Source organism: Antennarius striatus, chromosome 21 (assembly GCF_040054535.1).
Source record: "Antennarius striatus isolate MH-2024 chromosome 21, ASM4005453v1, whole genome shotgun sequence".
NCBI lineage: Eukaryota > Metazoa > Chordata > Actinopteri > Lophiiformes > Antennariidae > Antennarius > Antennarius striatus.
The window spans coordinates 15,088,978-15,108,761 of NC_090796.1; the positions used below are offsets into that span (position 1 = coordinate 15,088,978).

The 19,784-nt window shown below is 41.5% G+C and overlaps 2 protein-coding genes and 1 non-coding gene across 5 annotated transcripts; 2 read left to right on the plus strand and 1 right to left on the minus strand.

Annotated features, from left to right (window-relative positions):
• Window positions 1–7,282: 7,282 nt before the first annotated feature.
• LOC137588810 (uncharacterized) lies at window positions 7,283–9,575 on the plus strand. The gene is made up of 7 exons (XM_068306097.1): window positions 7,283–7,406; window positions 8,012–8,095; window positions 8,173–8,261; window positions 8,350–8,535; window positions 8,631–8,768; window positions 8,994–9,186; window positions 9,271–9,575. Exons 1-7 carry the CDS (start codon window positions 7,283–7,285, stop codon window positions 9,573–9,575), a joined length of 1,119 nt encoding a protein of 372 aa, XP_068162198.1.
• A 5,408-nt stretch (window positions 9,576–14,983) lies between these two features.
• LOC137588555 (uncharacterized) lies at window positions 14,984–18,750 on the plus strand. Of its 3 annotated transcripts, XM_068305696.1 has the most exons (7): window positions 14,984–15,306; window positions 16,423–16,506; window positions 16,826–16,914; window positions 17,008–17,193; window positions 17,278–17,415; window positions 17,704–17,896; window positions 17,981–18,750. In XM_068305696.1, exons 1-7 carry the CDS (start codon window positions 15,009–15,011, stop codon window positions 18,283–18,285), a joined length of 1,293 nt encoding a protein of 430 aa, XP_068161797.1. In that variant the 5' UTR covers window positions 14,984–15,008; the 3' UTR covers window positions 18,286–18,750. The 3 variants fall into 3 exon arrangements, with proteins under 3 accessions (XP_068161797.1, XP_068161795.1, XP_068161796.1); XM_068305694.1 differs by having other exon boundaries at window positions 16,826–17,193; XM_068305695.1 differs by having other exon boundaries at window positions 17,008–17,415.
• A 423-nt stretch (window positions 18,751–19,173) lies between these two features.
• trnal-uag (transfer RNA leucine (anticodon UAG)) lies at window positions 19,174–19,255 on the minus strand. The gene has a single exon. It is a non-coding gene; the product is annotated as a tRNA-Leu (tRNA).
• Between the last annotated feature and the right edge of the window lie 529 nt (window positions 19,256–19,784).

Here is a 19,784-nt window from a genome sequence, read left to right on the forward strand (position 1 = left end):
ACATTGGTCTGTCGTTCCTTTATAAAGGTTACAGCAGCCTGAAAATAACGATCTTTGTACAGATAATAGCGCCACCTCGAGGTCTCCACTACTCTGTGCATGAGTCCAGGCAAATAGGTTTTCTATTAATATTCTTTGGAGACATTAATAACCGATTCAGAATGATCGATTCAACATCGCCCCCTAGCGCCTACATATATATATGCGTGAATATATGCACCTCTGCCTCTCCCATGCAGGACTGAATGGGGTCCTCCGTTCTAGTGATGCTGTTCTTCCAGTTATCTCTGCACTTCTGGCATTTTGTGATCTTCTTGTCTCTGCGACCATCTTTATGGTTTAATTATGAGTCATTTAAAGATTATGGTTTAATCTTTAGATGACTCTGCAGGTTTTTTCCTGAGAAGTACAGTTAATGTTCATTCAGTCATAAATGAAGCAAAAAATACCATAAAATGCTATGAAAGTTACTGCAGACACACTGCAGGAACTTTTTGAGTCCCAGCTTTGGATCTTCTCTTTCTCTTGTTGGGTTTTATCATCCATGGTCATTACAGCCTAAAGAAGAGGACGACAGCCTACGGCTACAGAGCCACATGTGACTAACATGTATTTAATTAAAATTTGTTTAATTTTAATTTCTTTAATTTTCCAATGTAATTCTATATGTAAAGATTATGGCAATTCCCTCATTTATTCATTCATTCATCCATTCATTCATTCATTCATTCATTCATTCATTCATTCATTCATTCATTTTCCTAACCGCTTATGGCAATTCAGTAACATCTAAATAAAATGTGTTGAAATATGTAGTAAGGAGCAAGCAAACAATACAAAGCCATAGTCAACATAATGGCTGTCAACACAATGTCGTAAGACATTTCCAGAATAAACATGTAGTCTTTGCTGAAAATAAGGTATATGCTTTAACACACCCTTCATGAGAAACTTGCTAGTTCGCTCGACACACACCCCAACGCATCGGTACTGTAAGATCCATCACCGACGTTCATGTCTGTGAAAACATTTCCAGGCAGGATTTTTTTTATTTTTATGTAATTTATAAGTATGGATGTCTACAGTTTGATTAAAAAAATGTTTTTTGTTTTTTTCATAATCCACTGGTGTTTAGGGCTTTTTTTACTTGGTTGGAATGGATTAAAGGTATTTAAGTTATTTTAAATGGGGAAAAGTCTTCCCAGATAAGAGGAGATTGATTTACAAGCTCGATCAGAGAAGGTATTAACCTCGTATCTCAAAGCGCTAAGCCTGACGCTTATTTATTTATATTCCTTCCTCATTCATTAATATTCCTTGAGAAATTAATAAGCGAATCAGAATGATCACTCTAACGTTGAAGACCTAGTAGTTGCTGCTGCTGAACTACTGTAATGATATTAGCTTTACAGCATGTGAGCTCCCCCTAGTGGTTATTACTGATCAGTACATGAGCACAAGCGAGTCGGTCATCCATTAATTTTCCTTGTTATCGATGAACTATCTAAGGTCGAGGACTCTTAGGATGAATTGGGGGGGGGGGCTTTAAATTGGACTCCTGTACGCTTCTGTCAGGTTTGAATGATTATCTTTGAATAATATGTGGATAATGTGGGGGTGTATTAATGTCAAATCACTTTCAGTATGATTTCAGTCACAATAAATCAAACAAGGCACGAGAACTTCATGTTAAAACTGTTAAAACATTTTTTTCTAAACACGAGACAGTGATTATCTGAATGGAAACTGGGCTGATGGTGACTTTATTCATGTTTTAGTAACAAACAGTATTTTTTCTACTGCACTTTCACTCAGTCAGTTTCTCTTCTCTCCTTAAGAGACAAATTCTTTCATTTGAAACCTGAGGACGCAGCGGTGCTCGGCAGCAAGTGGGTCTCGTTGGGTTCTGTCCTCCTCCATGGCCATTACAGCTTAAAGGGAAGAAAGAAAATAAAGATTATTTATTTCAATACTCATCTCATGCCTAAATGTATGTCACCACACATAGGTTCCATATTGGGAGAAAGTTAGGTTGGATGCAATTTTGCTACAAAGTCCCTGTAGCCTTACTCAATGAATGAATGAATGAATGAAGCAATCAATCAATCAATCAATCAATCAATCAATCAATCAATCAATCAATCAATCAATCAATCAATCAATCAATCAATCAATCAATCAATAAATCAATCAAACTTTATTTATATAACGCTTAATATATACTTCCGGCTTTCAATGAGAGCAGACGTCTTTACTTCTGTCTCTCGTTGTTGCTAACTTTGCTATCTCTCTCGAACTCGTATTGGATTACAGTCATTAACTCTCACTGATTCCTTCAAAACGCCCAAAGGAAGAGGGAAATCAGAGGAGTCTGAGAATAAATATGAGAATAAAACCCTGGAACAGGTGGTCTCTGGGTTGGAGGCGCTAACCCGCACTGTGGACAAGCACAAGAGTGACTTCGATAAGTTCAACAGTGAACTTGATAAGAGGCTTGAAGAAAAGCTGATAGATACAACATGACTTGTGTGAACAGGAGGAACAAAGGGGGGGGGGTTGCCCTGTTTATTGAAAATAATATTAAATTTGAGACTCTAAAAAATATGTCGATAACTGTTGATAATATAATGGAATGTGTAACAGTGGAAGTGTTTGTGAAAAAAGATAAAAATATTGTTGTAAGTTGTGTCTACAGAGCACCTGATTCTAAAAGATTTTACTGAATGTGTGGGAAATTTACTCTCAAAAATCAATCACAAACATGTGTTTTTATGTGGTGATATCAACATTGAACTGTTAACCCCAACAAAAACGCACAAACTGAAAGCTTCACTAATACGATGTACACATTCGGTTTACAGCCTTTAATCACTAAACCAAGTAGAATAACTACTCATAGTGCCACCCTGATTGATAATATTTTCACCAATGTTATGCTTAATGAGACTATGAGCGGTCTGCTGATCAATGACATAAGTGATCACCTCCCAATATTTACCAACTATGACTGGAAACAAACTGTGTGTCTGGAACAGGTCTAAACATTCTACAAGAGAGTCAAGACTGATGAAAGAATGAATGCACTAAGAAATGATCTATTAGCTCCAAACTGGTCTGATGTTTACACTGCTGAGGATGTTAACACTGCATATGACTATCTCACTGATAGAATAGAACAATTTACAATTTGCATTGTCCAACGAAGAAAATTTATGTAAACAAAAAAGGTGTTAAGAAACCATGGATGACTAATTCATTGATCAATGCCTGTCAGAAAAAGAATACATTATATAAAAGGTTTGTTAAACAAAGAACAGAACAAGCAGAAGCCAAATACAAAAAATATAGAAATAAATTACATGTCATAATACGAACATGTAAGAAAGAATATTATAGTAATCTGCTTGCAGAAAATAAAAATTACACAAAACATTATGGGACATAATCAATGATGTTATAAAACATAGTAAGTGTTGCGCCAGTGAAGGACACAGAGATAAGTCACCTGGTCAGTCAATGCATAGCAAAAACTTTTACTGATGTGAATGGATTTGATACGAAGCTAATCAAGGACACATTGGATGGAATTCTGCAACCATTGACACACATATGTAATCTGTCATTCCAAACTGGGGTGTTTCCTGACAAAATGAAGATTGCAAAAGTGGTTCCGATATATAAAAATGGGGATGCTTGTGAATTTACAAACTACAGACCTGTTTCAATACTACCACAGTTATCAATAATCCTAGAGAAGCTGCTCAATAACAGACTGGATAAATTCATAACAAAGCACAATCTCATTGACTGTAGTCAGTATGGGTTCAGGAAGGATCATTTCACTGCCTTAGCGCTGACAGAAACAATAGAACTCATTACTGATGCCATGGATCAAAAGTTGTACTCCATAGGAATCTTTATTGGCCTTAAAAAAGCTTTGGACACAATTGATCATAAAATTTTAATTGAGAAACTACAACAATTTGGATTTAGGGGTACAGTACTAAATTGGATAAAGAGTTATTTACATGAGAGGTCTCAATATGTCACTCTGGGCTGGAGGACATCAAAAACATTAGACATTGCGTTGGGTCCAAAATGATTTACACTTTACATAAATGATTCATGTAAGGTTTCAAAGGTACTTAAAATGATAGTCTTTGCGGATGATACAACCATCCTTTGCAAAGGAAATGATATAAATAAACTAACTCAAACAGTAAACGAGGAATTAGCCAAGATGCAATTATGGTTTGATATAAACAAATTATCCTTGAACCTAACCAAAACTAAGTATATGTTATTTGGGAAGAAAAGTTGCAAACACAAAATCAATATTAAGGTGAATGATGTAGATATTGAAAGGGTTAATGAATTTAAAATGCTAGGAGTGATTATTGATGAGATGCTAAATTGGAAACCTCATTTAAGACAACTGCAAATTAAGTTAGCTAGAAGTGTATCCATACCCTGGAAAACTCAAAAACTATTAAATCAGAAGGCGCTCCATATAATATATTGTGCACTAATCTTGCCCTATCTGAACTACTGTGCTGAAGTTTGGGGAAACACGTTTAAAAGTGGCTTGCAACCTTTATTCCTGACCCAGAAAAGAGCCTTGAGAATTATTCACAATGAACATTATAGAGCTCACACAAACCACTTATTTATAAAATCTAAATCACTGAAAATACATGAAATCATCAGCTATAAAACTGTGCAACTTATGTATAAAGCAGCCAATAACAATTTACCTCAAAACATACAATCACAAATACAGATTAATGAATCCAATTACCAACTTAGAGAAAACACAGCATTTGTACAGAAAAAAGCAAGAACAACATTAAAAACATTTTCATTATCGTTCACTGGTGTCAAACATTGGAATAAACTGGATAATGAAATTAGGAGTATGGGAACTCTAACTGCCTTTAAAAAAAGGATTTAAAAAAATATAATTCTGACGTGAATGATGGTTAAAGGAATGCACTGTTATGACGAATTAAACATCATGTTGTCAATCCTGTGAAACAAATGTCACTGTAACCTAATGTTATGACAGCTATGAAAGTGGATAGGAAAAGAATGCAGAGTAAACAAGGACACTACTGACCAGAAACAACCTTGAAAGGAATAACAAAATGAACATTGACAAAATTTGGACTCTTCTCAAGAATTGACAAAGAGGTGTGCAAAGATGCATGCCTATCGGACTAAATAGATGGATTAAAACAACAATGTACCAGAATAAAATAACTGAAATTGATTTGTGACATGCAATGTATGAATTGGTTGACAATGTGCTGTTCCCCACCTGTCAAGCAGAAGCACAAAGACAGTGGCAGTATCTTGCAAGCAAAATGTCTAGTTTAATATCAGGAGGACAAACAAAGAGAGAGAAGTAGTAATAATAGTAGTAATTAATTCATCCATCCATCCTTTCATCCAGGCATCATCTTGCAAGTCACAGGTTTTGCTGGTGCTTATATCTCCATGGGTGACAGACAGGGTACACCCCAGATGAGACACCAGCTCATAGTGGGGAAAGCCTTTTATCAATTCAATTCATTTTTTAAATTTCATTTGATATGTGGTGGAAGCTGGCGATGAAGCTGCTTATTAGAAAAAAAACTACAGATGCTATTGCTGGCAGTGACGGTATCAGTCACAGGTCCAGGTTCTGCAGCTCCGTGGACAAGAGGACCTGCAGACTGAGATAGATGGAGGAATAATGGAATGAGAGAGAGATCATATAAGTACAGGGAAGAAAACCAATTGGTGATTTGCATTGAGGGAATGTTAACTATTGGTTTGAGAGGGAGGAGCCCGCCAATCTCTTCTTTACATTCAATTCATGATATGCTCAAATATGCCTGAGGCTTGATGACGTGTTTCTTGGCAGACAATGGCAGTGAAAGGAAGAACTAGTTATTATATAGAGAGGTCAGCTCCCAATAAGGTCAGTTCTTCGGTATCGCTGATAAAAAAAACGTAATTCCACGATCATGTACAATCAAATTTTGTGGGATCCATTTTGCTTTTTAAATAAGATTTTATATCGATTACTAAGTTAGTCTTATAAATAGTTAAGACATGAGCAGTTTTGTCTCAGATAAGTTTCTTGCTAAATCCTGTTATAATTTTATACACATTATAACTAGGGCGGCACGGTATTTGACTCATTTTGGATTTAAAAATTTCATTTTACTATATATAGGCGGCGCAGTGGTTAGTGGTTAGCGCTGCTGCCTCACAACACGGCGGACACGGGTTCGAGTCCCGCTCTGTGCGGAGCTCTGTCGCATGCTCTCCCCGTGTCTGCGTGGGTTCTCTCCGGGTTCTCCGGCTTCCTCCCACCTCCAAAAGCATGCGCTTCAGGTTAATTGGCCGGTCCCAAATTGACCATAGGAGTGAGTGTGTGTGTGAATGTATGTTTGTTTGTATGTGGCTCCGCGGTACACTGGCGTCGTGCCCGGAGTGTCCCCCGCCTCACGCCCTGAGACTGCCAGGATAGGCATTGGCTACCCCGCGACCTGCGTTAGCGGATTAAACGGGTTGGAAAATGAATGAATGAATGAATGAATGAACATTATAACTATGTTCAGTCAGTGTTCAGCTCGTGTAATGGAGTCAGATCACTTATTTTTCTGCATATTCTCATGTGTTTAACCTTGAATGTCCTGTTTGTCACCAAAACAGGGTGATAAATGTAAAACTGGAATGTCAGAATGGTCAGACTAGACAGAACAGGCAGGAGAAGGAAAAGACCCTCCCAGAAAGACTCTTGAAAAGTTCTGAGCATACTTCAGATTCTTTGTTCTTCAACGAGAGGACTTCCTCTTGGTCAGATCTGGTGACACTGAATGGATCCTCTGCAGAATTGGTGATTCATTTCATTTTCTGCTCCTCATCTTGTTTCGTTTATTTTTTATTTTTTTGGAATAAACGACCCTGTCAATACCGAATAGATTAAGGCTGCGAACGACTTCGGTGACGTCACTCAACAATAAACTATAGGCTTCGACACACCCCTCAAGAGAAACTTGCTGGATCGCTTGACACACACTCCAAAGCTTCGGTACTGTCCGACCCACCACTGACGACCATGTCTGTGAAAACATTTCCAGGAAGGGTTTTTTATAAACTTTTCAAGAATGGAATTGCAACTTCGGGTAAACTGATCGGGTCACGTGGATCAGAAGGGGTCATAATGGAACGGAGCTGCGGGCGGAGGTATCACAAGACCTGGATACATAGGAACCCCGGGCCGGATGGCGCGATGCGCACACGGGTGGTGGACCTCCGCAGCGACAATGTGAACAAGCCGAGGGTGGAGATGCGTAAAGCCATGGTGGAGGCTGAGGTGGGGCACGACGGGATGGGAGAAGACCCGACAGCAAATGGTAAAGGCCCAAAGTGTCTCTCCACGAATGGATGACACGTTGTTTGTCTTTGGAGATGATCAACTGAAATTACGCACAACAGATCTCTAATAAGTGTTTTTGCTTTCTTCAAAAATTTTAATCCAGCAAATTTATTGAAACCACATCATATACCTGCCATTAAACAGCTGTTCAAATAAAGCAGGTATTACAAGTATTCTAACACCATATGCTACCTTTACTGACTGCTGTGGTGTCTGATTGATGAGCACCATCCTTAACCCATTATGTAATGTATATGTATGTTATGTAATGTACCTGTGCGCTGCAGTTCACCTCTTTAGATCCACCCACATTGTTTCTGGGGGCCTCCAGGCAATTGAGACAATTGTCACAGAACGTCTTCTGGAACCCATCCTTGGTGGACCTCTAGGTCATTTTGAGATTATTGTCCTCCTTGAGATTATTGTCCTCCGACATGAAAGCCTTTTCCTCTAGGATTCCTGATCCTTGATGGAAAACCCCCCAAAACAAATGAAAAACAAACAAACAAACAAAAAAAACTGGTTGTGTGACTGTTTGCAAGCAGCAGATTATCAAAATATCTAATCCTCTAAATTTTGCAGAGTTACAGGAGATTGCAGCCGATATGTTCCAGATGGAGGATGCACTGTTCCTTCCCACTGGGACCATGAGTAACCTCATTGCAGGTGAGCTGCTCATTGTATTCTGATGTCCTCCCATTGAGACCAGAATGCTCATCTTTGTCTTGCGTTTCATTTGGCAGTGATGGTGCACTGCAGGGAGCGGGACGACGAGGTCATTCTCGGAGACCTGTCCCATATACACATCTATGAGCAGGGAGGGACCGCTCAGGTGAGTGCACCAGCTGGACCTTTGGGTCTTCTTGCGTCTCCTCTATTCTGCATCCACTGTGTGTGTTTTTGTGTGTGTGGATACGCAGGTGGCCGGTGTCCATTCCATGATTGTTAACAACCTTGCCGACGGAACATTTAATCTGCAGCAGCTGGAATCCAAAATCCGTCACGGTTATCCCAAAGTCCATTTCCCCCGTTCACGTCTCATATGTGTGGAGAACACGCACGCCATACTGGGAGGCCGTGTGCTTCCTCTGAGCTTCCTGAAGGAGGTGTGTGTGTTTTGTACAAGTCTTAAGACATCAGAATGCAGAACCCAACGCCGCTCACGGCTTTCATTTCTGTACGCTTTGGTTTAATCTTGAAGGTTCGTGCTTTAGCGGATCGATTCGGTCTGTCTGTTCACATGGACGGAGCGAGGCTGATGAACGCCGCCGTGGCTCAGGGTGTTCATCCATCCACCATCCTGCAGCACGTAGACACCGTCACTGTGTGCCTCTCTAAGGTGGGATAGCAAAACACACCCACACACACACCCACAAAAAATAGAATGTCAAATTCAGTCACTTTTCATACAGGTAGCTGAAGCACAAAGTGCTTTCCTTATAAAAAACAATAAAGTAAAATCAAAGTACCCACATCCTGAACCCCGCCAATCTGCCTTCCCTCTGCTCTCAGCAAGAGAGTAAAGTCAGAACCAAATCCTGTTGAAGTTCATGGTGTGTGACAGGGTTTGGGGGCCCCAATTGGAACCATTCTAGCCGGACCAAAAGACTTCATATCCCGGGCGGTGCGGTGCCGTAAAGTCCTTGGCGGGGCAATGGGACAGACTGGCATACTAGCAGCAGCTGGGAAAGTGTCTCTGCTGGAGAATATTGGGAGGATGGAAGAGGACCACTGCAATGCCAAAACCTTTGCTCAAGGTTAGCTTAATATTTGAAAATGAAATGGTTACCTGTCGGTTATCACAGTCACGGCTGTTAACTTCTTGTTTTCGTCTGACCTAGCCGTGCTCGACGTTGGCCGACCTCTGTTCGCTTTGGACATGACTACCGTGGAGACGAATATCTTACGTTTCTTTACACCGGACCCCAGTTTAAGTCCCACTGAGTTCTGCACTCGTATGGCACAGGTTGGTGAGGGCGAGGAGGCGGCGCTGGGACAGGGGATACAAGTCCTCATGTTACCCCTCTTTGGAGATTCAGTTCGGGCCGTCTGGCACCTTGGGATTTCCCCTGAAGATACACAGCTGGCCATCAGGAAGATGCAGTTTGTGGTTTCTCAGTACTTGAAGGAGAAAGTTAAGGTCTAGATAAGCCGATCTGAATCTGATCTCATCATTGGGACTGATCTAGAAAAGATCTTTGAAAAGATTTTTGAAAAGCTGTTTTCTTATAACTGAAGTGGATTATGTCTCTCAAATCCAAAACTGTCTTTTTTCTCCTATTCTCCTATTCCTATTCCCCCCTCCCCCAATGTTATCGGTCTTTAGACATAACTACACACACATCTGCTCTCTGCTTTACCCGTCATGTGATTGGTGTTATGTCTTGTTTTGTGAAAAACTTTAATAAATAGGTTCGTAGGAGGTGGGTACACAGAAAACTCACTCACACAATGAATCAAGCCACTCCTCTAGGGCTATAATGAATGTGTGATTTATTACACGCAGAGAATAGAAATACTAAGAAACAATAAGTACAAACAAACAAACAAACAATAAGTCAAAAGACCTCTATGATGCTAGACCAAATGTGTCGTTTAGTCCCCGCAGCGCATAGCAATGCAAACAAACAATTCTATGATGCTAGAATAAACTTGTAGTTTAATTCCCCACAGAGCACAGAAACAATTCTATGATGCTAGAATAAACTTGTAGTTTAATTCCCCACAGAGCACAGAAACAATTCTATGATGCTAGAATAAACTTGTAGTTTAATTCCCCACAGAGCACAGAAACAAACAAATAGTTGGTTGAGCTAAGGCAATATATGGTGGCATTCCAAATATGCTTGGCCTCTTACCTTGACACAGGGAAGGAGAGCCTACAACCCAGGCAGAGTAGCTTCAACCAGGCTGGGCGTCCGTATGTAACCCGCAGCTGACTCTCTCTTTCTTACTTTCTTTCTCTTCTTACTATCTTTCGCTCTTCTTTGAGACTGAAACTCCTCACCTTTTATACCTTTTAAGAAGAAAGGCCTGCATGCGAGCAGGAGTGGCCAGTTCCAGCTCTCAGGCAGCCCTCCTTTTGGTGGTACCCCCCACTGAGGAATAAACATCACCACCCTCGAGAATGCAGTGTAGGAAGCTTTCACGCACTCGTAAACCATCTGTATCAGGAGACGTTACACCTTTGGAATGCACCAAACTTATCACACCAAAACTAAGAAAACTAAGAGATCTTTATTACACATCGGAATGTAATTTAAAGGCTTTCATGCACCCATAAAACATCTTACACCTTGACTGAAAACAGGTCTCCATCTCCTCTCCATCGGTTCTCCATCTGGTTTAATGGGCTGTGACCTGCTGTGACCTCTTTGTCCAAACAAACTAAGATGTGACTTAGCCCAGCGGTTGCATGGAGAGGTTTTGAAGCAAGTTCTCAGTAATGACATGATAAGAGTCAAATCAGGACACACACAATACAAATTTCCATTACACTCCACCCCTTGGCCTGATTTTGACTCTTCATTCATAGTACAATCAGGACATCTCTATTAAACTCCACCCCTTGGCCTGTCATCTTAATGTGGTGAGCTATAACTACTTAAGTGTAGATAAGAAACAATAAGTGTTGTGTTACCTATGTGTGTAACTACCAATTGAAGACGTGGCCCCACTGGGTCACCTCAGTGTGATGATCCTATATGTATCCTATATGTTCACTGACTAAAGCTGGCCCCCCTTTCCAGCAGAGGAATGGATGATGCCAGCGGTGTTTCCCACGTTGGAGTCGGGCGCCAATAGGGCCTCCCGCTCTGCCTTCTGAAATGACGGGGGCATTTCCAGTCTGCTCACCGCCCGTTCGATGCTTCTCTATTTCACCGTTGGGGACTCACACCAAAACAGCCGACGTCCTCAACAACTCAACACACGATGTCCTCAGTTGAGGCCGTTGCCTTAGCCGAGGAACTCTCTGGGGTTGCAAGAGCTGCAACCTCTGTTTCCAGATCAGGGTCTGGAGTGGCACCTTCACTAGCTGGTGGAGGAAGAGCAGATCCTGAGTCGGATCTGGCTGGTCTGGTAGATGAGATGTGGAACCACGTGTCCCCCTTTCCTAGCAACCGGACTGCAGTTCCAGTTTGCTCAGTGACTTGGTCGGGACCTGTCCACCTGCAATTTGATTTTTCATTTTATACTCATCTAGAACTCCACATGGGATGCCAATAGCATCTGTGTAGACTGGGCTGTCCTCCGGTTTCATGGTGTATGAGTTCCGTTGTGACCATGTCGTCACTTCAGCCTCGAACATTTAAATCTGTAAGTGAGAAATAAGAGACACAATTGCACATCTCTCTGCCCCATTTGGGGCAAAGAATCTTTTTTTGTCTTGGTCCTACATATCAAGCAGTAAATCAGTCAAGTCGGGGTAAAGGTGCGCTTTACGCTTGCCCTTATTTTTCCCCTTCTTCCGTTTAGCGATTCTCACTAACCTGTGATTTGAATCTGACTCCTCCCTTGAATCTGAATACTCTGACTCCTCCCTTGAATCTGAACTCTCTGACTCCTCCCTTTTCATGCCGGAATGACGGGATCGGTTCCGGTCCTCCATGGGAGGAGCGGAGGGAGTTACCGTGGTTAACTCCTTTAGGGTTTTCAAAAGCTGCCCGAACTGATTTATTTCTGTCATGCAATGTACTTGTAACCCTCTTTTAGCATAGCGTTTCCTCAACTCATTTGTAGGGAGTCCATCTATCTCAGATGCGGGGACTCCCGATCTTATCAATGCCTTCCACAGATCCCGCCTAGAGGGGCCGGACATGGGGGCTCTCAGAGCACGCACAGACAGCTCCCGCTCGGGGACGCGCCGTCTGTCTTCTCGGTATCGAACAGGAGCCTGGTCCCAGTCTCCTAACGACCCAAGTTCCGCCATCATTTTCCGAATCTCACCCATGGGGCGATCGGGTGATCCCAACATGAGGGATAAAACCAAAGACTTGTATGGGGGGGGTGAGGTCTTTATCATCATGTCCCTCACCGTTTTGGGGACAGCTAAAGCAGTCACGTCATCCACCAGTCCCACCATTAATGCCTCCCGCACACAGAGCCTCAATAATCGCTGCATCCCCTCACGGATGGTATGCCACATTCGGTCTAGCAGAGGCCAGTCCGAGGGCAGGGGGTGCTGTTCGCGGATAGCATCCGAGTACAGAGCAAGAACTGTCGTCATATCTGCTCCGCGATCGCGTACTAGCTGTCGATACGACGCATTTACTGCTGTATCTCGTGATAACCCTGCAAATCTCATCCCGTCCCCCTCGTCTAGTTCCGCTTGCGACCCTCCTTCATCCAACAAGCGCACTAGCCACAAGTCTAGCGGCTCGTCCGGCTTCTGCCGGAAACGAGACGTTAAATGAACCACCTCCTCGGAGGTGTAATCCTCCAAGGTTCGCGAAATTTCGGGGTCTGGCTGCGGCTGGGGTTCATCAACCATGATAGCCTGACCATGCTCATCTACCATTAGCCTGCCCGCCCCGTCTATCGCCTGCCGACGCACCGGGGGAATCATCCGCTGCATCCGCACACACACAATACAAATTTCCATTACATGTCTGTGCAAATATTTTTTAGAAATAAGGGGCTTTTTTGTCAGTCTCATTACGCCGGTGAAACGTAGTGAAGAGTTCCTTTTTTTTCTAACCACCTCCCTTCCCCACTGACCTGTCCTCTCTTTTGTCTCTCTCCCTGCCTTTAAGTGGCAGCGTCCCATAAAGGTTGATGTGGTCCAGTACACGTCACTAGTAAGCTTTGCGAATGTAATTTCCCCAAGGCCATCAATTAAGTACAATCTTATCTTTTTGCAAGTAAAACCAAAGAAAAGAAAAAAGAGTGACACCAAAATGGGCAAAAAAAACCAACAGCTGGACCCACTAAGCTGTTAATGCAATTGCACAATTTTCTTCATATATTGATTTTATATTGGAGGAAATTCCGATCAATCACATGTCCACTAACTGTCCATCATGCATCACTGGCTCTATTTCAACAACAATTCATATATTACAATTATCCAATTAATTCTGCAGTTTTCTGTGTAAGGACTTATTTGAAGTTGGAAATCAACTTGTTTATGTTTCTATAAGTTTTGCATATTTCTATATTTGAAAAATGTCTTTATAATACCGGTACATACATTGAATTTATATTTTCAAAACTTGTTTGTTACATGTAACAATGAGTCAAAACTCACTTTGAAAAAATCCCAACTGAGGGTTTCATAATTTGAACATGAAAAGTTGAATTTAATGAATCGTTTCCTCTTTTTATATTTTATTTTTGGTATTTTTCGGTGCACAAACACTGACATTTCCCAGCCAAAGTCAAGCAGGAATGCTTCGGCTCAGGGTTTGCTTCTACCAGCAGGATATTCCTTTTCTATTTTTTCTTTCGTAAAGATGCATTCTTGAATTAGGCAGGAACACTTCTTAATTTCCTGATTGACAGGTTCACATTCTCATTTTAAATATACATTAGTGATGTAATTATCTTTGCAGACCGGTCTGCCTTTTTTAGTGAAGAGGATGTACTCAGGACGTGAGGTATGATCCAGTGTGTTCTTCTCGAAAGACTTATACTGTACTGTACTACTGTACTATTGTACACCTTTTTACTGCTGCAACAATTGAATTTCCCCATTTTTGGGATCAATAAAGTAATCTTTTATTAACTTAACTCATCTTTTCTACGTCTTTATGTTGATATTTAATTTATTTAATACTTTTCTATATTTTGGGGTTAAGTTAGTACTCTATTAATATGTTCAACACTTAAAATCAAAACATTATACGATTTTTTTTAATTCATGGGATTTTCTATCCAAATACTGCAGTACTGCAATGCTTTAAATAAATTATTGCATTGATCACAGAAGTAAATCTAATTCATTAGTAATTAAAACAAGTGATAGACGCAACTATGGTAGATACAGTAAAATGACAACCCATATTGCAATACAGTAATCTGGCTGTTGTATTATTTCTTCTTTAGGATTTTAATTCTTCTTTGGTTTATTTAGCCTAGAGTTGTTGATTTAATTTGGATTATTAATGCATCTGATCAGAAAGTCACGACTAGAGACTGCATCTTCATAAATTTCACTTTAAATAGTAAAATGAAATTTTTGAATCCAAAATGAGTCTAATACATGAAGACAAATTCACATATCTGTTGTAATGGATTACATTGATTTGTCGTTCCTTCAGAAAGGTTATAGCAGGTCCGAAAATAATGATAATAGCGCCACCTTGAGGCCTCTACTACTCTGTTAATATTCCTTGGAGGCGTTGATAACTGATTCAGAATGATTGATCCAACATTGAAGACGTGGCTGTCGCTGCTGATGTAATTTACTGTGCTGTAGTAATATTATAGGCAAGCGCCCCCTAGTGGTTATAACTGATCAGTGCATGATTGCAGGTGGATCGGTCATCCATTAACTTCCCTTGTGATCGATGATTTGGCAATGGGACTGATCCAAAGTTCATTAGCGACGGCATCGCTGCACTCAGACGGACGCACTATCATGTCTGTGAAAACACTTCCCGGCAGAGTTTTGTATAAACTCTTTAGTCATGGAATGAAATCTTCGGGTAAACTGATCGGTACACGTGAAGTAGGCGCCGCCATGATGGGAAGAAACTCCTTGCGGGGGTATCACAAGAGCTTTAAACCCGGTAACACCGGGCCGGATGGCTCGACTCGGACACGGGTAGTGGACCTCCGCAGCGACACGGTGACCAAACCCGGGGCGGCGATGCGTCGGGCCATGGCGGAGGCTGAGGTGGGCGATGACGTGATGGGAGAAGACCCGACAGTAAACGGTAAAAGGCTTAAAGCCCAACATTGTTGAATGAAAAGTTACAATCAAACCAGACTTTTCTCTATAAATGGATGAATTGTTGTTTGTCTTTGGAGCAGATAAACTGAAATCACGCACAACAGATCTCCAATAAGTGTTTTCGTTATTTCAAAATTTTAATCCTGCAAATTTATTGAAACCACATCATATACCTGCCTTTTAACAGCTGTTCAAATAAAGCAGGTATTACATGTGTTCTAACACAACATGTTACCTTTACTGACTGCTGTAGTGTTTGACTGATGACCACCATCCTTAACCCATTATGTAATGAATATATATGTTATGTAATGTAACTGTGCTGCAGTCCACTTCTTCAGATCCACCCACAGAGTTTCTGGAGGGCTCCAGTCAAGTGACACCCTCGATTGTCACAGAACACAGTCTTCTGGAACCGTCCTTGGTGGCCCTCTAGGTCATCTTGAGATTATTATCCCATGACTTTCATCGTCCTCAAGATGGAGAATTTTTCCCTCTTGGATTCCTGATCCTTGATGGAATCCATCTGTCCTTCTTTAGGCTGCAGGTGTGTGAAGAAGCAGAACAGCTCCAGAGCATCAGCGAGCCACCGCCATGCTCTGCTGTATGAGGGTGTTCTTTCAGCATCGGCTTAGTTCGTCTTCCTCCAGAAAAGTAGCTGTTATTTTGGGATGAGCTGTTGTACTTTCTGTTGTGCTGAGATGTTTAAATTGTGGTGGTATGACTGTTTGTATAGCAGCAGATAAGTGAGCACAGGACTACCTTGAGATACAAGTTTAATCCGTTCCTTGACTTAGCGCGTAAATCAAACAATATAATGAAATTTTCCCCAATTAACATAACTAAAACAATTTTAAACCATTCTAGCCTTGTCAAAATAACTCCCAAGCCCTCTCAATTGTGACAAAACATTTTTTTTATCAGCCAGTTGACATGCATACACTTCCTGTACATAATTAATTATAGATAAGTTAAATAATCAATGTTAAATTATAAAAAGAAACACAAAAATCACGAGAAAACACAATCTTGAAAACCTTCTATACTGAGTTGCTCATATGTCAAGGTTCTCCTGTATGTGATCATCTAATTTCTGCAGAGTTACAGAAGATTGCAGCCGATACGTTCCAGATGGAGGATGCATTGTTCATTCCTTCTGGGACCATGAGTAACCTCATTGCAGGTGAGCTGCTCATTATTTTCTGATTTCCTTTCTTTATGTTCTCCCCATGTCTGCGTGGGTTTTTCTCAGGGTTCTGCAGCTTCTTCCCACCTCCAAAACCATGTGCTCCAAATTATCCCTAGATGTTAGTGTGTATGTGAGTGGTTGTCTTTCTATATGCTGGCGACTTATCTAGGGTGTACCCCAACTCTCACCCATAGTCAGCTGAGATAGGTTCCAGCAGACCCATGAAGTGAAACAGTGGCTGAATTTGAGATGGTTGTAAAGAAGATGGATTGAGACCAGAACGCTCATCTTTCTCTTGCGTTTCATTTGGCAGTGATGGTGCACTGCAGGGAGCGGGATGACGAGGTCATTCTCGGAGACCTGTCCCATATACACATCTATGAGCAGGGAGGGACCGCTCAGGTGAGTGCACCAGCTGGACCTTCTTGCATCTCCTCCATTCTGCACCCACTGTGTGTTTGTGTGTGTGTGTGTGTGTGTGTGATCTTGACACAGTTGGCAGGCGTCCACTCCACAACAGTTAACAACCTTGCCGATGGAACGTTCGATCTGGAGCAGCTGGAATCCAAGATCCGCCACGATTATCCTGACCCCCATTACCCCCGTTCACGTCTCATATGTGTGGAGAACACACACAACATACTGGGAGGCCGTGTGCTTCCTCTGAGCTTCCTGAAGGAGGTGTGTGTATGTGTGTTCTGTACAAGCGTTATGACATCAGAAAACAGAATTAATTGTTGCTTAATCTTTGGATTCATCTTGAAGGTTCGTGCTTTAGCGGATCGATTCGGTCTGTCTGTTCACATGGACGGAGCGAGGCTGATGAACGCCGCCGTGGCTCAGGGTGTTCATCCATCCACCATCCTGCAGCATGTAGACACCGTCAGTGTGTGTCTGTCTAAGGTGGGTTTACAGAAATCACACACAACATTCATTCATTCATCTTCTTAGCCACTTATTCAGCTTTCGTGGGTCATTGGGGTTGCTGTAGCCTTTCCCAGCAGACTTAGGGGTGCGACGCGCGGAGACACACGCAACACAAAACATCAAATTCAGTCACTTTTCATAGAGGTAGCTGAAGCATAAAGTGCTTTACAATAGCATAATATTCTGACTTCCTTCTGCTCTCAGCAAGAGAGTAAAGTCAGAACCAATCCTGTTGAATTTCAATTATTTCTTGGTGTGTGACAGGGGCTAGGAGCCCCAGCTGGAACCATGCTAGCTGGACCCAAAGACTTCATATCCCGGGCGGTGCGGTGCCGTAAAGCCCTGGGTGGGGGGATGAGACAGATTGGCATACTAGCAGCAGCTGGGAAACTGTCTCTGCTGGAGAACGTTGGGAGGATGGAAGAGGACCACTGCAATGTCAAAACCTTTGCTCAAGGTCAGCTCAGTATTTGAAAATGAAACGGTTACCTGTCAGTTATCACAGTCACGGCTGTTAACTTCTGGTTTTTGTCCGACCTAGCCGTGCTCGACGTTGGCCAGCCTCTGTTCGCTTTGGACATGACTACCGTGGAGACAAACATCCTGCGTTTCTTCATACGGGAGCCAGGTTTAAGTCCAACTGAGTTCTGCACTCGAATGGAAAAGGTTGGCGAGGGCGAGGAGGCGGCGCTGGGACAGGGGATACAAGTCCTCATGTTTCCCCACTTTGGAAATTCAGTTCGGGCCGTCTGGCACCTTGGGATTTCCCCTGAAGATACCCAGCTGGCCATCAGGAAGATGCAGTTTGTGGCTTCTCAATACTTGAAGGAGAAATTTAAAGTCTAGATAAGCCGATTTAAATCTGATCTAATTACTGGGACTGATCCAGAAAAGTTAATCTAATACAACCAGGGTAACTTTAGATATTGATCATCTTTATATACTGTAATTTTGTTCAGTTTTTTAAAAAAGTGTATTCATTAAATTTAATGAATCATAGTCATATATTTTTAAAAATATTTGTTGGGGTACACAGACACTAACATTTCCCTGCCAATGTCAGGCAGGGATGCTGCAGCTCAGGGCTCTACCAGCAGGACACTCCTCTTCCATTTTCACTCATTAAGTTGAATTTATTATTTGAGACGGAATACTTCCTGATTGAGAAGTTTACAGTATTGTTTGTAATATTCGTTATTAATACTGCTGTTTACTAAAAAATTGATGGCAACCAAACTGCATGCATTGTGGTTAATGTGAGTGCTATGTGACTTCTATATTTATATACAGTATACATATATGACTGTTGGATTGCGCATAAAAAAAGTTATCTTAATATCTTTGTGGTATTATTATTCTTCTGTTTGCAGTTAAACGCTTGTCTACATATCAAACAAGTGACTGACTATAAATAGATATATGCTTTATTAATCCAGAGGCAAATTCCATACATCATCTGTTTACAGTAAATACATAGATTCATATATACATACAGTCACAGTACACAACATAAATATAGCAGCTGCAATGTAAGAACAGATCAAAGAAAGACATAACAAAACAACTGCACTTTAGAAATACTTGCACTTTAGGGATCAAAGTATAATGCCACTTTTCATCTGAGTACGAAAGTACGAGGAAAAGCAGAAGAAGTAGAAAGCATAAGCAGAATATGTACACAGTAAATGCTGACCTGTGGGCCCACATGGTGGGGAAAGAGTAAAATAAAATTAATGGCAGCGGTGGGATTCGAACCCACGCCATCGAAATGACTGGAGCCTAAATCCAGCGCCTTAGACCACTCGGCCACGCTACCATGTCTATCGTAAATGTAAGCCTGACACTATATAAAACATGCAATACATATAAAAACAGGGAAGCTTGTAAACACTAATTGTGAAAATGTTTATTATCATTGATGTCGATCCACGATAAAAAATGATCGACGTGTGAAGTTTCCGTCACTAGCTTAGTTTAATTGCCCTTAGCTCACAGAGACAAGTAACAACCGCTAACACGTCCAAGCTGACTTTTATAAACCTGCATTTCTCACTATGCTCTAAAGCTGCTGGTTAAATGATTTATGCATCGACATTAAAATCCCTGACAAAACTCTTATTTTGTCGTGACACTGGTGAAATACAGGCAGCCGATGTAAGATTCGTACTATGGCGACGCCATAGCCCGCCCCCTATGCCTACTAAGATTGTCTAACTCAGTCCCCTCTTATTAACCAATCATCGCCGCTAATGGCTACTTTTGACCAATCCCACTAAGCAACCTAAACACACTAGCCAATCATAGGCACAAAAATGCTAAGGCCTGCCTTCACAGTAGTAGGATTC

Bases quoted from the DNA above. Each gene is read 5' to 3' on its own strand.
- LOC137588810 (XM_068306097.1), top strand. From the start codon at position 7,283: ATGCGCACACGGGTGGTGGACCTCCGCAGCGACAATGTGAACAAGCCG. The intron at 7,407-8,011 runs GTAAAGGCCCAA...TAAATTTTGCAG, and splicing joins AGAAGACCCGACAGCAAATG to AGTTACAGGAGATTGCAGCC. The intron at 8,769-8,993 runs GTGGGATAGCAA...GGTGTGTGACAG, and splicing joins TCACTGTGTGCCTCTCTAAG to GGTTTGGGGGCCCCAATTGG.
- LOC137588555 (XM_068305694.1), top strand. From the start codon at position 15,009: ATGTCTGTGAAAACACTTCCCGGCAGAGTTTTGTATAAACTCTTTAGT. The intron at 15,307-16,422 runs GTAAAAGGCTTA...TAATTTCTGCAG, and splicing joins AGAAGACCCGACAGTAAACG to AGTTACAGAAGATTGCAGCC. The intron at 17,897-17,980 runs GTCAGCTCAGTA...TGTCCGACCTAG, and splicing joins TGTCAAAACCTTTGCTCAAG to CCGTGCTCGACGTTGGCCAG.